At 40.2% G+C, this 18,362-nt stretch overlaps 1 protein-coding gene across 7 annotated transcripts in view; it reads right to left on the bottom strand.

The window, feature by feature from the left end:
* JAK2 (Janus kinase 2) overlaps positions 1–18,362 on the bottom strand; it is a 112,192-nt gene that overhangs the window by 14,736 nt on the left and 79,094 nt on the right. For 4 of the 7 annotated variants that reach the window (XM_084834422.1, XM_084834423.1, XM_084834426.1 and 1 more), the window contains 11 exons: positions 17,071–17,182; positions 16,326–16,512; positions 14,323–14,450; positions 12,967–13,101; positions 11,113–11,200; positions 8,648–8,775; positions 6,061–6,199; positions 4,406–4,447; positions 4,020–4,171; positions 2,439–2,589; positions 946–1,082 (listed from right to left, as the gene is read on the bottom strand). In XM_084834422.1, coding sequence (XP_084690548.1) covers positions 946–1,082; positions 2,439–2,589; positions 4,020–4,171; positions 4,406–4,447; positions 6,061–6,199; positions 8,648–8,775; positions 11,113–11,200; positions 12,967–13,101; positions 14,323–14,450; positions 16,326–16,512; positions 17,071–17,182 — 1,399 coding nt within the window. The remainder of the gene's footprint in view (positions 1–945; positions 1,083–2,438; positions 2,590–4,019; positions 4,172–4,405; positions 4,448–6,060; positions 6,200–8,647; positions 8,776–11,112; positions 11,201–12,966; positions 13,102–14,322; positions 14,451–16,325; positions 16,513–17,070; positions 17,183–18,362) is intronic. The other 3 variants (XM_084834427.1, XM_084834428.1, XM_084834429.1) reach the window with 2 other exon arrangements.

Raw genomic sequence — 18,362 nt, 5'->3', positions numbered from 1 at the left:
ATGTTTGTTTGTTTGTTTGTTTTTAAACAACCCCCTAGGAGGATGGGGAAGAAGCAAGCCCCACTCACACAACCTGAGGGACAGCTTGCACTGACCACATTCACTCAATGTATATTCAAATGAAAGGAAACCAAAATGCACATCCAGAAAAAAACCAGATGCTGCCAAGGCAAACAATGACATATGCTAAAGGCTCAGTGATACAGGAGGCAAGAAAAAAGTCTCAAATTCACCATGTTCTTCTTGTCAAATAGTTTACTGCATAAATGAAAAGTGATAAAGAGGGAAGCAGCAAGAGAGGAGGAGGAGACAAGGACGACGACAACAACACAGGAAGCTGTCACCAGATCTTGACATTCTTCAAGACTTCTGATAATAGAGAGGGCAATAATCTTTGGACAGGGTAATAATCCCATCCTGACAATAGAAAAGGAATAGAGTGGGATATTTCTGACTCTCCCTTGCCACCCAAACCACACACAGTGAACATAAGAAGCAGCCGTCCTTTTTAAACTCCATTTTCCCCAAATCAGATTGTAACGATGGGGAAAGTCAGTGAGAATCCAGTGCCAGGACTCTCTGGTCTTCCCTTGTTTTGGCAGGTGGTGAAGGCATCATCACCTGCCTCAGGATCCCAATCCTCCCACCCTTCAAATGACCTATGCCCTTCAAGAGCCATCCCACTGCAGGAGGACCATTATTCTAAGGAAGTATATATGGGAATGGGAAGAACAGCTGGAAATTGTTTTTTGTGAACTGCCTAAGAAATATTTATATTGAAAGGGTATATATAAATCTATTAAAATAAATACAATCATTAATGTTAATATACAAACTACCGGATTTACTTTAATTTATGCAAATTTGTTGTCATCTTCCAATGTATATAGTATTTGTTTGTGAAAGAATTGCATACCCCTGCATTAAGATGTCAAAGCTTCCTACCTTGCCAAGTTGCTGTAAGAACTTCAGGTGTCTCTCTTCAAAATATGTTGGGTCCCTGCTTTCAAAGGCTTCAGAAAATCCAAGACCACCAATTCTCATATTTGGTAACATGTCATTTTCTGTCAATAGTTCATAATCTTGAAAAACAAAAACAAAAAGAGAAAATAATTATTATTCCAGCCAGGCTCTCCACAGTACCTGAGCAGAAATAGATGGTCAGCAACAGACAACTTAATTTATATCCAACCAAAGAGAATCTGAACATATTATACTAGTTTTCTGTCATGCAAGTATTCAGTAGGCAGATAATGGATGCAGCCTAGTCCCTAGTGCTTTTCAAAACTCTTTAACTCGAGTTTGCTCCACTCATTTTAACTTTACAAGTTAACAAATTTTGCCACAAAAATGGAAGTATGCAACACACATACATTATGTAGTGCCAGGGAGGTGGAATTGGTATCTATATACCCAATGACAAATGCCAGTTTTCTGCTGCATAAGCCCTGGGTAATTTAACATAACCTCTTAATTTAAAAATTAGATTTGCAGCTCTGTATTTTTTCTGCAGTAAGGGGCGAGATACACACATACGTTGACCTTTGCATCGGTGATCAGAAGCCATGAGCTCAGAGGCGCCCAATCATTCAATGCAGGTGGGAGGAGGGGCAAAGACAATCTTCGCCTCCCAGTCCTCCCACCCTGCAGATTTCACTAGAGGGTGGTTTGGAGGGAGAGGTTAGGAGGCTCAAAGAGGCTCAAGATAACTCATATTCCTGGCCTCTCCGGTCTCCTCCCCTCCCACTGGAACCCCCTTTTCCCCCTCTCCGAGGTCAAGTTTCCAAGCTCGGAGATGCAACTGACATGGTTCTCTCCATGCCGGCTGTGAGAGGGAGGGAGTCGGATCTCAGACTCCCCCTTCCAAAGTCAGAGTGCTGTCTCCGATCTTGGAAGGATTTTATGAGCAATCCTATGGTCTCTGGGATGCTCTCCCAGGGACCACAGGATTGCTTTCTTAGAGCTTTTTTTGTTTTTTTAAGGGAGGCTAGTGTAATTTTTCCCATACTGCAGATGGGGCTGAGACTAAAAAGGCTTGCCTATGTTAGTCTATGGCAGAGTAGAAATCTGAAACCGGGACTTCTAGATTTAGAACTCAGGCTCTTAGCCACTATGCTACACCAGTTTTCTGAACAGCTATTACGATGAAAACACCTGTCTCCCCCACAATACTGCCAACACACAATACTAGTAGAACCTGCTTTAACTGCCATTATTTATTATTTAAAGTAATTTTGTCCTGCTCCTCAGCCAAAAAGGCTCCCAGAGCAGTTTACAAACAATCAGTTAATTAAGATGATCCCTGCCCACTGGCTTACAATTTAAAAAGACACAACACACAAGGGAAAAGGGATAGGTAGAGAAGACGGAAAAGTGAAGTAGCCTTAACAGATGTCACCTCCCACCAAAATTAGTCACCTTTTCTCCATCTGACGTACCTGGAGTGAACAAACTGTTAAGATCACGTATAATCGCTCTGAAAGAAGGCCTAAAGTCTGGCTCATAATCCATACAGTTGTTTATAAGATTTGCCAGTTCTGTCCAATTGGGAGCAGGAAGCTGGTGCCTATCTTCATAAAACTGTAGTTTCTAGAATTCAAGGAATTATAAAGATTATTGGAATAGTTTTAGGACAACTTCAAGAAGCCTTGAAACAAATTTGATACTTTCAACAGCAAGGGAGATTTATTGTGAGTTGCCTTAATCCAGCGCTAAGGTGCTCCAGTTAGCTGACTTCAGATGAAACTGCTTAGAGCCTTTTTGTAAGACTGTTTAGGGGCAACCCAGCCTCTTTGCAAGAAAAGGGAATTATTAAGAGGCAATTTACTAACAGAAATGAATTTACAGGGGGCATGTTGTCCCTTTTGTATCCCAGTTTTAAAAAACTTAGCAGGGCTTATAGCTGAAGTCCAACCCAAACCAGCCATGCTCCAAATACAACACTCTTATAAATGACACACTTTGTGTAGGCTTGAGGGCTCTAGTTAGAAATCTGCGACGTTCAGTTTTGTTTAAAAGCTTGTAACCCTCATCGCTGCAGATGAAAAAACTGAAAATGTGACTGAGGCTTGGAAATGTGGGTGGGGGGTGGAGTTACATTCCAAATCTTACATTTCCCAAGCTCATCATAAACACGCAGTGAGTCTTAAAGACTTTTAACTAGACTTCATCAATACCTAGTTTTTTGCCCGTTATAGTCAGAATATTGGTCACTGTGTTACCACCGTACATCTATTGTGCTTGTTCTGTAATATTCTGTGAGTTGTATTCGCTTGTAAGCCTACAAGGCAGGGATGGTTGTAAATCGCCATTGTGATCAAGTTTTGGCAATGTGTATACAGTTAATGCTTTAGATTTGATTGGATTTTGTGCTGATGTCTTTTTAAACTGTCTCTTTTTAGTGTTTATACACTTTGATTCTTATACTTTAATGTCGGAACAGATAAAAGTTTTCTAGATATAATACAGATTAAAATTTAAAAGCCTAAGGGAGCAATCCTATGTATGTTTAGACTGAAATTAATTCCTATAACCCAAGGCATTCCCCAGCCAGAATGCTGGAAGTTGTAGGACTTATTTCTGTCTAAATATGCACAGGATTGCGCTCTAAAAACCTACTATATGTTAAATACTCTAGAAATAATAAATGGTTATCATGATGAAATATAACAGACATCCTGAAAGCCTTAACAACCAGCAGTTCCTAAGGACATGCACAGTGCTTCCCACTCCCTGAAATGTGAATGTCCTTCCAGCATTAAAGGAACACAGCTGACCCGTTGGGTAAGTGTGGGAACTGGCTTTTGTTGTGATGTGTTAAGGGGCTCTGAGTTACCATTGATGAGAGGGGAGACAGGGAAATCATACCTCCCAGCATGCCAAGTACTCTTTTCTAACCATTAGATCAAGGTTAGAATCACAAATTGCATCGAAGTGCTTGAACAGTTTTTTGCAGATCACTGCACATAAAAATTCACTGCAAGTACAGACAGAAATGCTCAAGTCCACATGGCTCTTACTCTCTGAGAGTCCAGTGCGCTAAGAGGCTTGTCTCCTCCACTGCAGATTTCCCACAGAGTGGTCCCAAAACTCCATTTGTCTGTTGCCGAACTCAGCTGCTTGGGATTTTCAATGCATTCAGGTGGAACCCATGGTATTCTCTCAAGAAGAACTAGACAATCATGAAAACAGGGTAAATTGTTATTAGGAATTAATTAGAAAACTTTAAGGATTTTAAGATGTTTTAATTGCTGCCCAATTATATTATGCAAATCTCCTTGGGAACTTTTTGTTGAAAAGATGGTACATAAATATTCCAATAAGCAAAACAAAATTAAATTATTTAGAGCTTTAAAGTGTGTGTGTGTGTGTGTGTATGTGTACATAGTATTTTAGAAATGCTTACATGTGGACCATATCACAGGGCTTTCAGTCTTGTTCTGTTGTTCTGTTAGGGGAAAAACTGCAGATTCATAGAGGCTCCCCCTTATGTGCACAAGGTATTCGTCTGCTCATACCAATGATCAGGGACTCCCCGATGCCTACAGAATTAGTTGCATGTATTGGAGCCGCTGGATTGCACCTATTGTACATATCTGTGCTCTTAAAAGTACCATTTGTACTTCATGATTGTTTCCTTTGGGTGGATTTCACAGTTTCTAAAAAGAAAGCAACTACTAAATGTAAACATGTTTGCTATGTAAGAAGCTTTGATGCCCAGCCTGGATTTCTTTTCAAAGGAGTATTTCATATTAGGCCATTCCCCATGTTAGAAACTGTTTGCCTTCTATTATATTATCATCACCTTTATCCACAAGACAAGCACTAAAAGGAGATCTGTTCAGCACAGAAGCAATCTTTCTACTTTTGTGAATTCATCCCTAAAGTTATGTTTAAGCCCCCTGACCTCATTCTTGAGAGAACCCCTACCTTGAATGCTAGATTCTAGATTCTGTCTTCTACACCTTCAGGTTTAGGCAAATGCAGAGATAAAGGGAAGAAAAATGTCCTGTCTTGGCTCCTGCAGTTAACATCCTGGTCCCAGGGAACTCAGCAGAAATGTTATAGGTGAATACACACAGGATACCTCACATAATTAGACCCATGATTCTCAAAGTGTTGGATGCACCTTCTTAAGGAGAGAAACGCCATGGCTAAATTCCACCTCCCACACACACTCATGGCTAAGGTTGGCTTGATTTCCAGCATAAATTTACTAATGTGTTAGTAATGAATACACTTGTTTGGTTGTGTGTGTGTTTGTAATCACTAGGCTAGAAAACAAGCCTACTTGTCCAAGGAATATAATGCTGGACTTGGAATAAGAAATCATGGACACTTTTTAAGCCTTTGGGAAATTACTCTCTCGCTACTTCACTACACACAATTCTTTAAAATGTACGTGTTTTTAAATTTATCTGTTTGAGTCTGTGTTACAATTGCCCTTATTTATTTTAAGATCTTTAGGTGATCTAAGAGTTACCAATTTGGGCTGACATTCTCCAGTGTGTTCTTATTCTTGGGCTGTATTCTATGATGTCGTGTGAGCTAGCTACTGCTAGCACAATGGGAAGCTAACCAGAAACAAGACAAAACGCTCGTTTCCAGAGTGGGCAAGTCAGTGGAGCCCATAGGAAGGAGCTCCACTGAGCTGTGCCATACTGGAAGGGAGCATTTCTACTAATTTCCAGGGTTGCTTTAAGGACCATCAGTTCCTGTCTTGCTAGCAGTGGGTCCCACTGGCACAACAGAACTAGTGGAGGTACAATGGCAGTATAGGATACTGCCTCTTGTTTCAATATAAATTTTGATGGTCCTTTCATATGACAGGCATACTCAGAAATAACTATCCATAGTTTTAAGTAGCAAAAGATGTTATGTAGCAAAAGGACGCTAGTGAGAGTATGATCTGGACTTGTGGGAGGTTCACAGCTTCCAAAAAAGAGAATGGTAGAACTCCCTGCAATAAAATAATCAGTGCAATGAAAGAAAGAGATAACCACCCACTGACATTTTCAAGGTAGCACACAAACTGCTGAAACAGAGGAGTCAGAGACTTACTGTCTTTTGGCAAAACCGTAATGCTGATACCAGGATCACTAAGCTTGATAAAAGGAAGGTTCCCGGACTTCCTATCTTCTTCTCTGATAAGCAAGATATTTTTTGCACATACGTTCCCATGAATAAGGTTTTTATCTTCCTGATAAAGACAAATACCATGGCTTAATTTTCCCCTCAAACACAAATCAATGACCAACCTTTAACTGCATTTCTCAAGCTGACATTTTTACTTCAGCAAGCACTATAAAAATGATTTTGAAATACAAAACATAAAAACATGGAAGTATTACACTTCCCCCCTATGAAAATGGATTCCCACATCCGGTTTCATACATCTGAGAAACTCCATGGCTGCAAGCCAAAGCCTCACGAAACTCCAATGTATACACTGAAGAAGGGGATCCTGGCCTACAATATCTAGGAAAGCCCTGCATAATGGGGGGGGGGGGAACACAACTGCATTTTTGGCAGGGGCTGAGTTTTGTCCCACACATTACATTTCCTAAAGAGAAACAACGGTATATTCACACTGATGCTCCCATTGTAAAAGTACGTATTTTTCTCTGAGGTACTACTGGCCATCTGGTTGACTGCTGTGGGGAAAGAATGCTGAACTAGAAAGGCCTTTGGTCTAATCCAGCACTGGTCTTATTGCTTTAGATGAAGTTAAATTTTTTTAACATTGCATTAAAATATTCAATTTATGATTTAGTATTATTTGTATGTGAAAAGTGCCTCTTTTGCTGGACATGGGGAGGCAATATACTTGCTGGGGTGGGGGTTCTCCCTCCAGCCCACCTCCCTCCCCAGAGCCACCTATGTACCAACTTTATCTTATCATCCACTCATAGGATGAATTACACTGAGCTGGATGATGGGGGAATAGGGAAGATTCCTGAAAGAAGACTGGTTTAGGTAGAGATTTCCTAAAACAAGAGAAGTCACTTTCCCTTACCTGTCTGCTCTCCTCTCCCCATTCCTAGAAGAGATCAAAGCTTACACAGGGCTGAAATGGCCTTGTTGCCTTCCCTCTATCCTGCCCCTTGTGGTGGTGTTTATTGTTTATACATTGCTTACTGCACACTTGCTGTGGACTACCATTGGTCACAGGTTGATGGGACTGGAAAGGACCTTTACCTATAGTTGGTAATTTTATTTCTCTTACGGTGGTTTAATCTGTCACAACTGAGTTTGGATCTTAGGGACTGGGCAAGACCCATAACCAAGGGACTGGGGAAGTCTGATTCCTGAAGAAAACGTTGGTTGGAGGAAGATCATGGCCACTTCTACTGCTCACTTCCAAAGGCTGATTTAACACCTACACTTTGCCAGGTTGGCAGTCACAAGCACCCACAAATGACTTTGGTGCCAGCTGTAAAATCTTCTGTGCTCTCTACTGCCTATATAGCCAAATTCATAGGTACTGTAGCTAATAGTATTGTGGCCTATTCAAAACACAATTTAGTGTGGTTCTTGTTGCTCTTACTCCACACTTTCCCTATTATGGACACAAGAAGGAACTGATATTAAGTTTTAAATAATGAAGTTACACAATGCTGAGACATCACCTTGCCGACAAAGGTCTGTCTAATCAAAGCTATGGTTTTCCCAGTAGTAATGTATGGCTGTGAGAGCTGGACTATAAGGAAGGCTGAGCGCCGAAGAATTGATGCTTTCGAACTGTGGTGCTGGAGAAGACTCTTACGAGTCCCCTGGACTGCAAGGAGGTCAAATCAGTCCATCCTAAAGGAAATCAACCCTGAGTGCTCATTGGAAGGACAGATACTGAAGGTGAAGCTCAAATATTTTGGCCACCTAATGCGAAGAGAAAACTCTCTGGAAAAGACCCTGATGCTGGGAAAGACTGAAGGCAAAAGGAGAAGGGGATGGCAGAGGATGAGATGGCTAGATAGCATCACCGATGCAATGAATATGAACTTGAGCACGCTCCGGGAGAGAGCGCAGGACAGGAAGGTCTGGCGTGCTATGGTCCATGGGGTCACGAAGAGTCGGACACGACTGAACAACAACAACAATGCACTGAAGGGGATAATGCCTAGCTTGACCCTAATGGCAGTGATCCATGATTATAAAGTGCAATGAAGAGGAGAACAGCAGACTTGAACCCAGAGGCCCTAATCTAGTGGAGACAACTGTACACACATACACACAGTGTACCTTAAGGGAGAAGAATGTGCTGTTTCCCAGAAAGAAAAGAGGAGCAGAAAGGGAAGATTACCTACAAGTGATTACAGGTTCCATCTAATAGCTGCTTCTGGGAAAGGAGCACTGCTACAATTTTCCTTCTCCTTTAAATAAACCTCCATCACTCCCTTCACTCCCACCCCAGATAAAACAGGAGTTTCCTGCATTTGTTTAACAACAACATTCAGATTACAATACCATACACAAGCTCACATGCCAGCTAAAAAGAGCCTTATTCCAAGAACAAGATGTTTATGAAAATGGTCTAGATCCTACAATCAAAACTCATGCAGCATCCATGAGTAAGCATGCAAAATCCTTATTAATTTCAATAATAAGAGGGGGAGGCCCTTTGATTTGGGAACAGAAACAAGCTATTTACCAGAAAATGCATTGCCATTGCCAGCTGCTTTGCAACTTCCAGCTTCCACAAGATGTTTATTGAATTTTTATTCTTCTTCAAATAGGTATCCAATGATCCAAATTTTACATACTCCTGTACCAGAATATCTGATTCAAAATAAATATATAGGCAATAATTAAAAAAAATAATGAAATTCAAAGCCAACAATACTTCAAATGCATCATGCCATTTAATTAATTTAAATGCATTGTGCTATTTAATTAATTTTCATTTTTGAAAAATGGCTATTCTTCCATTTGGTGTGCACTCAAATTATATAACTGACTCTTTCATTTCCTCAGAACAGTTAACGCTCAGTTCTTGGGAATCTGACCAAAGATTATAGAGATTTTACCCTATCCTTTGATGTTAAAATTAGCAACACAACTTCTTTTTTTTTTTTTTAACTGTCCAGAGAATACAACCACACAGAAAGGAGTATTACAGAGTAAAATGCAGACTCTAGTATACAATCTTTATTATGTGTGGATATATATACAGTATATATTGGCAGTATATATTGTATACTTTTCAAGTAGTATTGTATACTTTTCAAGTTTCATTTCAAGAAACTTCTCAATTACTTAAAATCCTGGATTGGCATGGGAGTATTACTACAAAAAAGAAAAATGGATACCAAATGTGTTCAGAATCAAGGCTTATGGAAGCACTCATTATTTTTCCTATGCTTTAGGATGATTATCAAAACTTCCTGACTGTTAGAGCAATACGACAATGGAACCCATTCCCTAGGGAGGTGGCATGCTCTCCCACGCTGGAGGCATTCAAGACGAGGCTGGACAGCCACCTGTCAGGGATGCTTTGACTTCAATTCCTGCATTCAGCAGGGGGTTGGACTCGACGGTCTTATAGGCCCCTTCCAACCCTACTATTCTATGATTCTGCCAGTGGCAACTCGACTGTCGAACCAACCTACAGTACAGAAAAAAGGCAAGGACTGAGGCGCTTCCTTCCTCACCCCTATAAACTTGTTATCACCGCGGAACATATAACTGACTGAGCTCGAAACCCTCTGTGCTGAACTCTCTGAGGTAGACAGGATATTTGCAGAAATGTGAAGTTTTTGCAACTTCCTTTTCCTCATGAAGCAAGATATGAAGAGCCTGACTGCTGCAAAAAGGATTATCTTCAGCCACTGAAGATAGGCATAGGTGAGTAGCAGACTGGTGAGCAACATCAGTCCAGATTTGGGCCACAAGCTTCTCACTGCATTAAATATTCGGAGTTACATGACTTGAAATGTGAGAGCTTACACAATGTATATGGAGCCAACAGTATGTGCTTGCACACTGTTGTCGGAAGTATTGTTACCTTCCGACGTCTCTGAAATGCTAGCTAGTTTCAAGGTCATAGAAAATATGTTTCTGAGATGTTAGTGCACTCATTAACAGAGAAAATATCAGGAAAGTTTATGAAAACACCAAAATGCTCATTCTTTCTAAGCAATCTTATGAGGTTTAAGATCTCAAGCGCTGGCCGGGGCGGAGCGGGGTGGGTGGGTTTGGAAGTGGGGTCTGAACGGTGGGAAGTTGTGTGCATATGATGCAAACCTATTGAACAGGCTTGCACATAATGTGACATTCTGGGTCAATTAACAGCCTATGATATCGCTGTCTATAGGCTACTCTGAGTTATTTAGGGGTTAAAGAACTCAGAGTTAATTGAGCAACAAATCATAGGTTAACTCTAGGTTGTTTAACCCCTAAATGACCCAGAGTGGCCTGATTTGGATGTCACGATCGACGTGACATATAAAGAACCCTATAATCAGGATGATCATAGGCTGTTCTGAAAATGGAAGAAAGGGCCCCAGAGGTAGCGCTCCCACTTGTGCCTGGGAAATCGTGGATTAATTAACCTGTTACGTGTGAACTGGGTCATAACTCTGGATTGGTCACCATACTCAAACTACTGGCAAATTGTTTCAAAAGTGAGGGGGAAATGGATGTCACAACTAAGGCAAAAAGGCACCAAGAAAGCTTTAAAGCAAAAGAAACACCCAAATGTAATTCTACAGATGCAAGAATGTGTCAAAAACGTAGAGGTATGACTGCTGTTGTTGCTATTGTTGTTGGTTTTATTGTTGGCTTTTATTGCTATTTATTGTGTTTATGTTTTTATAGCTTTTAATATTTTAACTGTTTTTATGTATTTTATTGCAATAAGCTGCCTTGGGAGGGCGTCTGCCCTGAAAGGCAGCCAAGAATGAAAAATAAATAAATAAATAAGTAAGTAAGTAAGTACAAATACTTTACACCAACCCAGCAAGTCAGTGTGCATCTCCCATTGTGTCATGCTGACACCTGTACTTCCTTGCCAGACAATCAGTACCTGATAAGGATGTTAAATTCTGAAATAACTATTTAGATAGAAGGAAGTAAGAATTGAACTCATACACAAAACAATTAATTTACTTTACTCACTTTCATCTCCATAGACACAAACGCCATAATTTAATACCAAATGCTTGTAAGAAAGCTGGCTCATCATGCTTGCTGCTTCAAAGAAAGACTACAAGAGAAAGGGAACAACAATTAGCGAAGTGAACCCTAATGGGAACTGTTTGGAATTAAAACTAATTTAAAACCACCTATATTTTCACATAGCATCATCTCCCCATCTTCTGCAACAATACAACATAATTAATTCTGCACTGTTGGTACCTGCGGGCCTGTTTTTTAATAATTATTTTGCTCACAATGCATAAGTGCTTTATTAATAAATCATGACAATTTACTTGCAGCAGGAAAATCCCTGATGAGCACACAAGAACTCTTTACACTTGCTCACAGTGGGTGGCGGTGCTGGTTTTCAATAAACATAATGGTATGACAGTTCCACAAAGACAGTAACAAGCAACAAATGAATGACTGGTAAAATGCTTTTAAATTCCAAGCTATAGAACTATTTATACTCAAAAGACAAAAACTTCTTAAGGTCCCTTTATCATACGTGATTCAATCAGCTTCATTACACTTACCTCAGAAGAGATTTGGTGCCTGCGACAATTAACTGGTTTGCACAATCAAAATAATCCACTGTGGCACATTGACATCACAGCATATGCCAGGCAGGATTTGAATAAAGCCCATGGGCTGTTGTAGGACTATTATAGTGTTGTTTCCCCCCCAAAAAGCCATGCTGTCTGGGTTAGGATGACACAAACCACTCCTAGGCAGTGATTATTCAAATCATGCCCAGCATGCACCACAATTTAAATAAGCCACCATGGCTTAAATAAATGAGCCATGGTGGTTTATTTTGATCATGTGAACCACGCCAATCTATGTATACCCCATGATCATTTGACTCTGAAACAGTTATCAACCCAGATTAGTATAAAACTTTACATATTAATATTTTTCCTGTTAACAGAATTCATATATTAATAATGATCTTCATAACTATCTCTACCCCTCCCCAAGAGTGAAATGGCCAGTAGTTAACAGCAAAGAATGTTGCTTTGAAACAAGCTTGAGTGAAAGATATGTAGGTGCAACCTCTAGATTTAGTAAAGGAAATTTACTCTTCAGAAGTTCCTCATACAGGTTAAAATATACTTAGCTTGGGATATGTGAATTGCTTTTAAAAAAACAACCACCACCAAGCTAAGCCAAATTCTGCATCAACGAGATCTGAATTCTGTGACCTGGGTAAATTAAAGAAGTTAACCAGATTTGCATATTTTGTGTGTATTATTCTGCTTACAACACTTGTGGGAGGGGAAGCGAGGAAAGAGAAGTTGCCCTTTGGATGAAATCCAGCATCCTAGCCATTAGAAATCTTACTGACCCTCTCTAGAGTCTGAAATCCCCCCGCCCCCCCGGCCTTGTCTATTTTCAACAAGAGGAAAGAAAACGCAGCCAAGTCTAAAGGTGGCAAGTCCAATGTACTGATGAAAACCCAAGTATAGAGATATTTGATTTAATTATTTATTCACAGAGTTCAGAAATCTCAATGTTTTGAGGCAATGTCTTTTCATCAAGGTAAAAGGCATGCTGGATTCATCATAGGCATACTGGATATGCCTATAACTGGATTTTCATCAGCACATTTGGTTTGCACCCTTGGTTTTGCTGATTTTTCCCCTTTGATGAGGTACTGTCCTTTTTCTTCATGCTATACACTTCCAAATCTTTCTTAATAGCTATAAAAGCAAGAAACCTGCAATCTAAAATGAAAGCTGAGACTCTCAAAGCGCTAAACTCTGCCCTTACATGTTGCTACATCAGCTCTGCATATACATTCTCTGATAGTACTTGAATAAATGCACAAACCTCAGAGTAGTTCCTGTGTATTTTATCCAGAACCTTGAGGAGGACTTCAGTCTGATACAGCTTACCATAGTCTCCTACTTCTTTCCTCACACCTTTGAAAATCTTGGTGAAAGTACCCTGCCCCAGGCTTTCGTTCTAGAAAAAACAGAATACTGGGATGAGGAGGGAGGAGTCAGTCAGCTGTAAAACCTCTTCATGCTAATTAAAAACAAGAACATACATAAGAGCCCTTAAATCTAGTTCAGGAACTGCAGCACCCAAAGGAAAACAATTATGATGTAACATATTTTAGCCTAATAACTGATTAGATTAAAATAGTGCAGACCCCAAGAGAGGTTAATAGTGTGATCCTATGTATATTTACTTGAACTGAGTCCAACTGAGTTTACTTCCATTTAACTGCATAGGATCACAGTCGTATTTGCTCACCTTCACCAACTTCTACTCTGGAAGGGAAATATAGATGCAGCCATTGACCTTGTCCCCTAACCCCAGACCTCAGCCACTGGAGTAGTTCATCCTTTGCTCTGGCAGCAGCCATCTTGAGAACAGCCGGTACAAAACAACTTTGATACAAACATAACTGCAAGTGCTGAGGGCTGATGTGGGGATTTCTCATTTTCCCTCCTGGAGACAGCACGAGGCTAGTGAAGATTGTGATCCTATGCAAAGTTACATGGGGTATAAGCTCCAGTGAACTCAGAGGGATTTACTTCAGAGTAAGCATGCCTACATCAAGTTGCAACAAAAGCATCTCTCTCATAAATGCCACTGGCTTTCTGGCTCTCTCCTTCCTGGCTAAGGCATGTATTGTTGATGGAGCAGCTTTACCACCAGAAGTTCAATACAATATGTAAGATAAAAGCAATACACCAAATTGGTTATTTGCTCAAGATGATAAACGGAAGGTGGGAATGCTTGAAAGGCTACTGACAAGCAAGGTGAATAAATCAAAGTGTCTAAATGATTAATCATTATAATAAATACATATCATTATTAGGACATCATCCAGTTTAAACTTCCACATTTATCTTAACACTAAAAATATGAAACTACACTAAAAAAAGGAAATTATAAACACATCCTGATTCTTAATGAATGTACTCACACAGCAAATTAATTTCATTTGTCAATATATAATGAAGTGAACCCTTGCACTCTGTGTTCCATGTGCGTTTATCACAATAAATATACATTTTTCTGTTAGTGTAATGTTCCTCACTGTTGAAATTATTTCCAGTTACACACACCACTGGGCAACAGCCCTAGCACATTTAAATTAATGAGATTTAATTACAAGGAGCTACATTTAGGATCTGAGAGTTATGAATAAGGACACCAGCCTAGTGAACTTACAAAGATCAGGTCTTCATTCCGGATTTTGTGGAAAACCATCTGGTTGACATTATTCTGCCTCTGCAAAGTGGGAGATGTTGGCACATCAGAGCCTCCATTACTCCTGAAGACCAGGAGGTTGGACTTATCTGTGAGAAGAAGCCAACAGCGTCTGTTCACACATGGACATACTTCACTTGCCAACTTGCAGCCAGATGTGTGAATTGTCTCCACTGGAAAATTACTGTTTCAGCTAACAGTGGGTACTAAGAAGGCTCCATCTGCAATGGCTCATTCACTTACGCAAATCGAAAAGAGATCAACATGGACGTGTAAACCAGTATGGAAGCATTTGCCTTACTTTATCAGACAAAGTATTATTTTGTTTCACATTTGCCAACAGCAAAGGCTTCTAATGTGAGAAAACATCAAAAAAATTCCCACTCAGCCATGAAGTTTCCTAGGTAATCCTGGGCCAGTCACTTTAACAGTCTGCTAACCTACTTCACAGGATTGTTGTGAAAATAAAATGGGGGAGGGGAGAAGCCTTGTAAGTCACCCTGAGCTCCATGAAGGAAGGGCAGGATAAATATGTAATAAATATATCCAGTTTATATCTAAGAGAACATTAATAATATTAGAAAGTTTCTCTGAGTAAAATGGGAATGGTATGGCAACTGTGTATCTTCATAAAAGTTATATCCATCCTATATTACGTGTTGCACCCTCAGTTTCAGAAGTGGCTTTCACGGAGCATTTTGGAGTGCCTGGAACCACTGCTGAAGGAACACAAGTCTCGTTGGGTGTGCGATCTAGCTGCATATTTCTTTGGATAGTTCAGGAGACTGTCATCATAGTCTTCTTTTAGTTCAAGTAATATTGCAGCTCTGTTTCCAGACACAAAATACAGTATAGTGTTTGCTTATATTTTATCCTAACATAAGAGAACAATTCTGTCTCATCTACATTTGCCATGGTAGCACAAACAATGGCTTATACCAGCATAGCTAAAATTAGGACCCTATGCCTGCAAAAAGGGCAGAATCCTCTCTAGTTAACTTTCCACCCTCTCTTCATCCTTAACTCCCTTGTCAGTCTCCATAGTTCTTACGTGGCTGAAAAGGTGCACAGAATACCACTACCCCTTCCTCAAAGAACCGCAACTTAACCCAAACAAAAACATAAATGCTGATTGCCGCTTCTGTGCTCTTTTGCCCCCAGAGCCAAAGTGCACACTGTGCATTTGAAAGTGTTTTGGAAGCACTTAGCGCATAGCCCTGTGGACTGCTGTGATTGTTTAGTGGCATAGCAAAACAGGCCATTTATTAAAACCATACAGATTAATCCTCATTGCTTGTAAATTGGGCCATGAGTTTTGGAGATTAAGAAAAGTGTATATAATTTATTGTGCAGAACAGATTCTGTGACCTTGTCACATGATTAAGCAACCCATAGTTCATTAACCATGGGGTGTTTTGGAACATGCAGCAGTGCCTGCACTTGCTGGCTCCCAACCGCTCACCTTGGGTTAAAACTCTAGGTTGTTTCTCCATTAGAAACTCAGAATTCTGTGTTTGGACATCATGGAACACAGCCCAGGAAAGTCGCCGTTCCTGGGTTGCCTATCAAAGTGGAAGCAGGTGAGTGGTTGGGAGTCAGCACACTCGCTCACTCCCGCGCGCTGTCAAACAGCCCATGGTTAACAAACTGAGGATTTGAACCTATGTTACAGATTATATTTTATGTTATAGAAATGTATGTATAAATATACTGAATACTATATATATTCCATACAGATGTTATTGATTAAACAATCCATTATATTGAGAAAAAAACAGCTTTTAAAAAGCCAGACTCCAGTTCTGTAACTTTATTGTTTTAACTGTATGTTCTGGTATTTTCCTAATTCGTAATACATTTTAGCAATAGCTGTTTTTATGTTTTTGTAAGCTACTTTGGATGTATTTTGTTACTGAAAAGTGAGGTCTAAAACAATGACACTTAAAAAGTTATAAATACTTTACCTTTTGGCTTTGGAGGGCAACATCTGGTAAACTGGAAAACTATGCTATCAGACCGGACAGTTTCTGTTCGATAACAATTCAACAGATCCACAAGACTGGTAAAATTTCTTCTAGTTCCAGTAAGATTATACTCTCCGTTCTCATTTTTCATTATCAGGCAATGCTTATAATCAACAATGCTATCCTGCTGCAGAGTTTAAGGAAGGGGGGGGAATACGTTATTTTAAAATAGCACTTTTGTTTGTGCTCTGTTTAATATAATCAGGAATCATATATAGCAATAACAAACTCATTCTCCACATGCATGCCCAATGGCCATGGAACACTGAGTTGAAGAGTGTTAAACAGTATCTAATCCATATTAACTGCTATTCAGGCATGTACCTAAATCTCTGCCAATATCCACTTTCTAACATAAAGCTCTGTGTCAAGTGGAAGGCAAGGCTAATGAAGCTCTAGTTCCAGCAGCTTGCTTTTCACCTATTGGCACATGCAGTTAGTAAGATAACTAAACCAAGCTCACAACTGGAAAGTAAAAATATCCTACAAGAAATAACAACTGCTTCTGAATAAGCTGTCAGTGACAACAACGATAAGGACACAAAAGTAATATTGTCAGGAGTGTGGGCATCAAACAAGATTCAAGAACGAAGTGACATGACAGATACATTCATAATCAAAGGAATTCTGAATCCCCTCTTTTTTACAGTCAAAGCAATTGTGAATTTTGATCCTCATTACTTACCTGCACTGCAAAAGTAAGGAAGTACTTATTAAACTCCTTTGGACTGCAACGAAGAACGTAATAGCCAGTCTGATTGCCAGCTTTCTTCAGTTTATTGATTGCGAAGTCCATGCTGTATTTAAAAAAAAAAAAAAGGGGGGGGGGAAGCATTAAAAAGCACTAAGAAGCTTTGAGCTACACACCATCAGAACGGATTGCTGGATTGTAATCCCACATATAGTTTTTTGAGCTCCAATACATTGCGACTATCTGCTTATGACTACTTCTACCATCTGGGCACCTGCTGCAGCCTCCTTTTGACAGAGTGAACAGAAGTTTTGCTAACTGTGATTCATGTCCACACATCTGCTCTCTCATTTAAAGAAAAAGGGGAAATTTTGACTTAGCCCCAATTCCTGTTCTCAAGAGATGCCAAACTGCAGTCTCCGCATTGGGGCGGTGATTCCTCTTGATGGAAGGCAGAATTGAGTTCTGACTTAACTAGGTGGAAAGACTTCATTGCTCTCCTCATTCAGAGCATGGCAAGGCAGCAGCTCCTTAACCTCTAGCACTACTAACAGATTGCCATATTGATTTCAGCAACCAAACTAGGAGAACTTTGACAAGGAAATAGAGTTGTAACTGTAAGCTCATCTACCACCCCTACACGAACCTAGAGAATGTGGCCAGCACCAAACACTCACTTGTCTAAGTAGATTGTTGCATTGGTATTGAGAATGGGCACTGACTATGTCAGAAGTTTCTCCTTCCTCTCAATGAGGTGAGACGGCAATCTTCACCTTTGGGATGTACCAAGCCAGTGTCATCACCCAGGATGTGGACTTTATGCGTAGCAGCTTATTTAACACTAAAGTACCTTTCTCTTGGATTCAGCCTCTGCTGAACAGAAAAATGTAACCCTGTAATGGCGAGGTTCAGATGTGCAGAAGCCTCCCCCTTAGATGTTTCTGGAAGTGGACAGAGTATGCAATTTGAAAGTCATCTGACTAGCACCACATTTCCCACAGAAGCCTAGCTTTCTGGAACTGCAATGCCTCATGTCCCAAAGTCAGGGAGATTCTGATAGGGATGGACATGCTGCCACAGGGCTCAGTATACCAACTTTACCCAGGCCTGTTTCTGTCAGCGATCTGAGCAAGGAACATTAGGGCACTTCCAGGGGGTGTGGCCCACCCTTACGTCTTGTCAGGGATACTACTGGGATGATGATGGTACATCAAAAGGCTATGTTGGTACCCAAGTGCTTTCATTTCTCACAGTGCCCAAAAGGTCTGGTGGGGCACTCCTGTATT

Source organism: Heloderma suspectum, chromosome 2 (assembly GCF_057233095.1).
Source record: "Heloderma suspectum isolate Gila_16-S chromosome 2, 16-S_ref, whole genome shotgun sequence".
NCBI lineage: Eukaryota > Metazoa > Chordata > Lepidosauria > Squamata > Helodermatidae > Heloderma > Heloderma suspectum.
The sequence above is the reverse complement of the archived record's forward strand: the minus strand, read 5'-3'. Positions and strand labels throughout refer to the sequence as shown.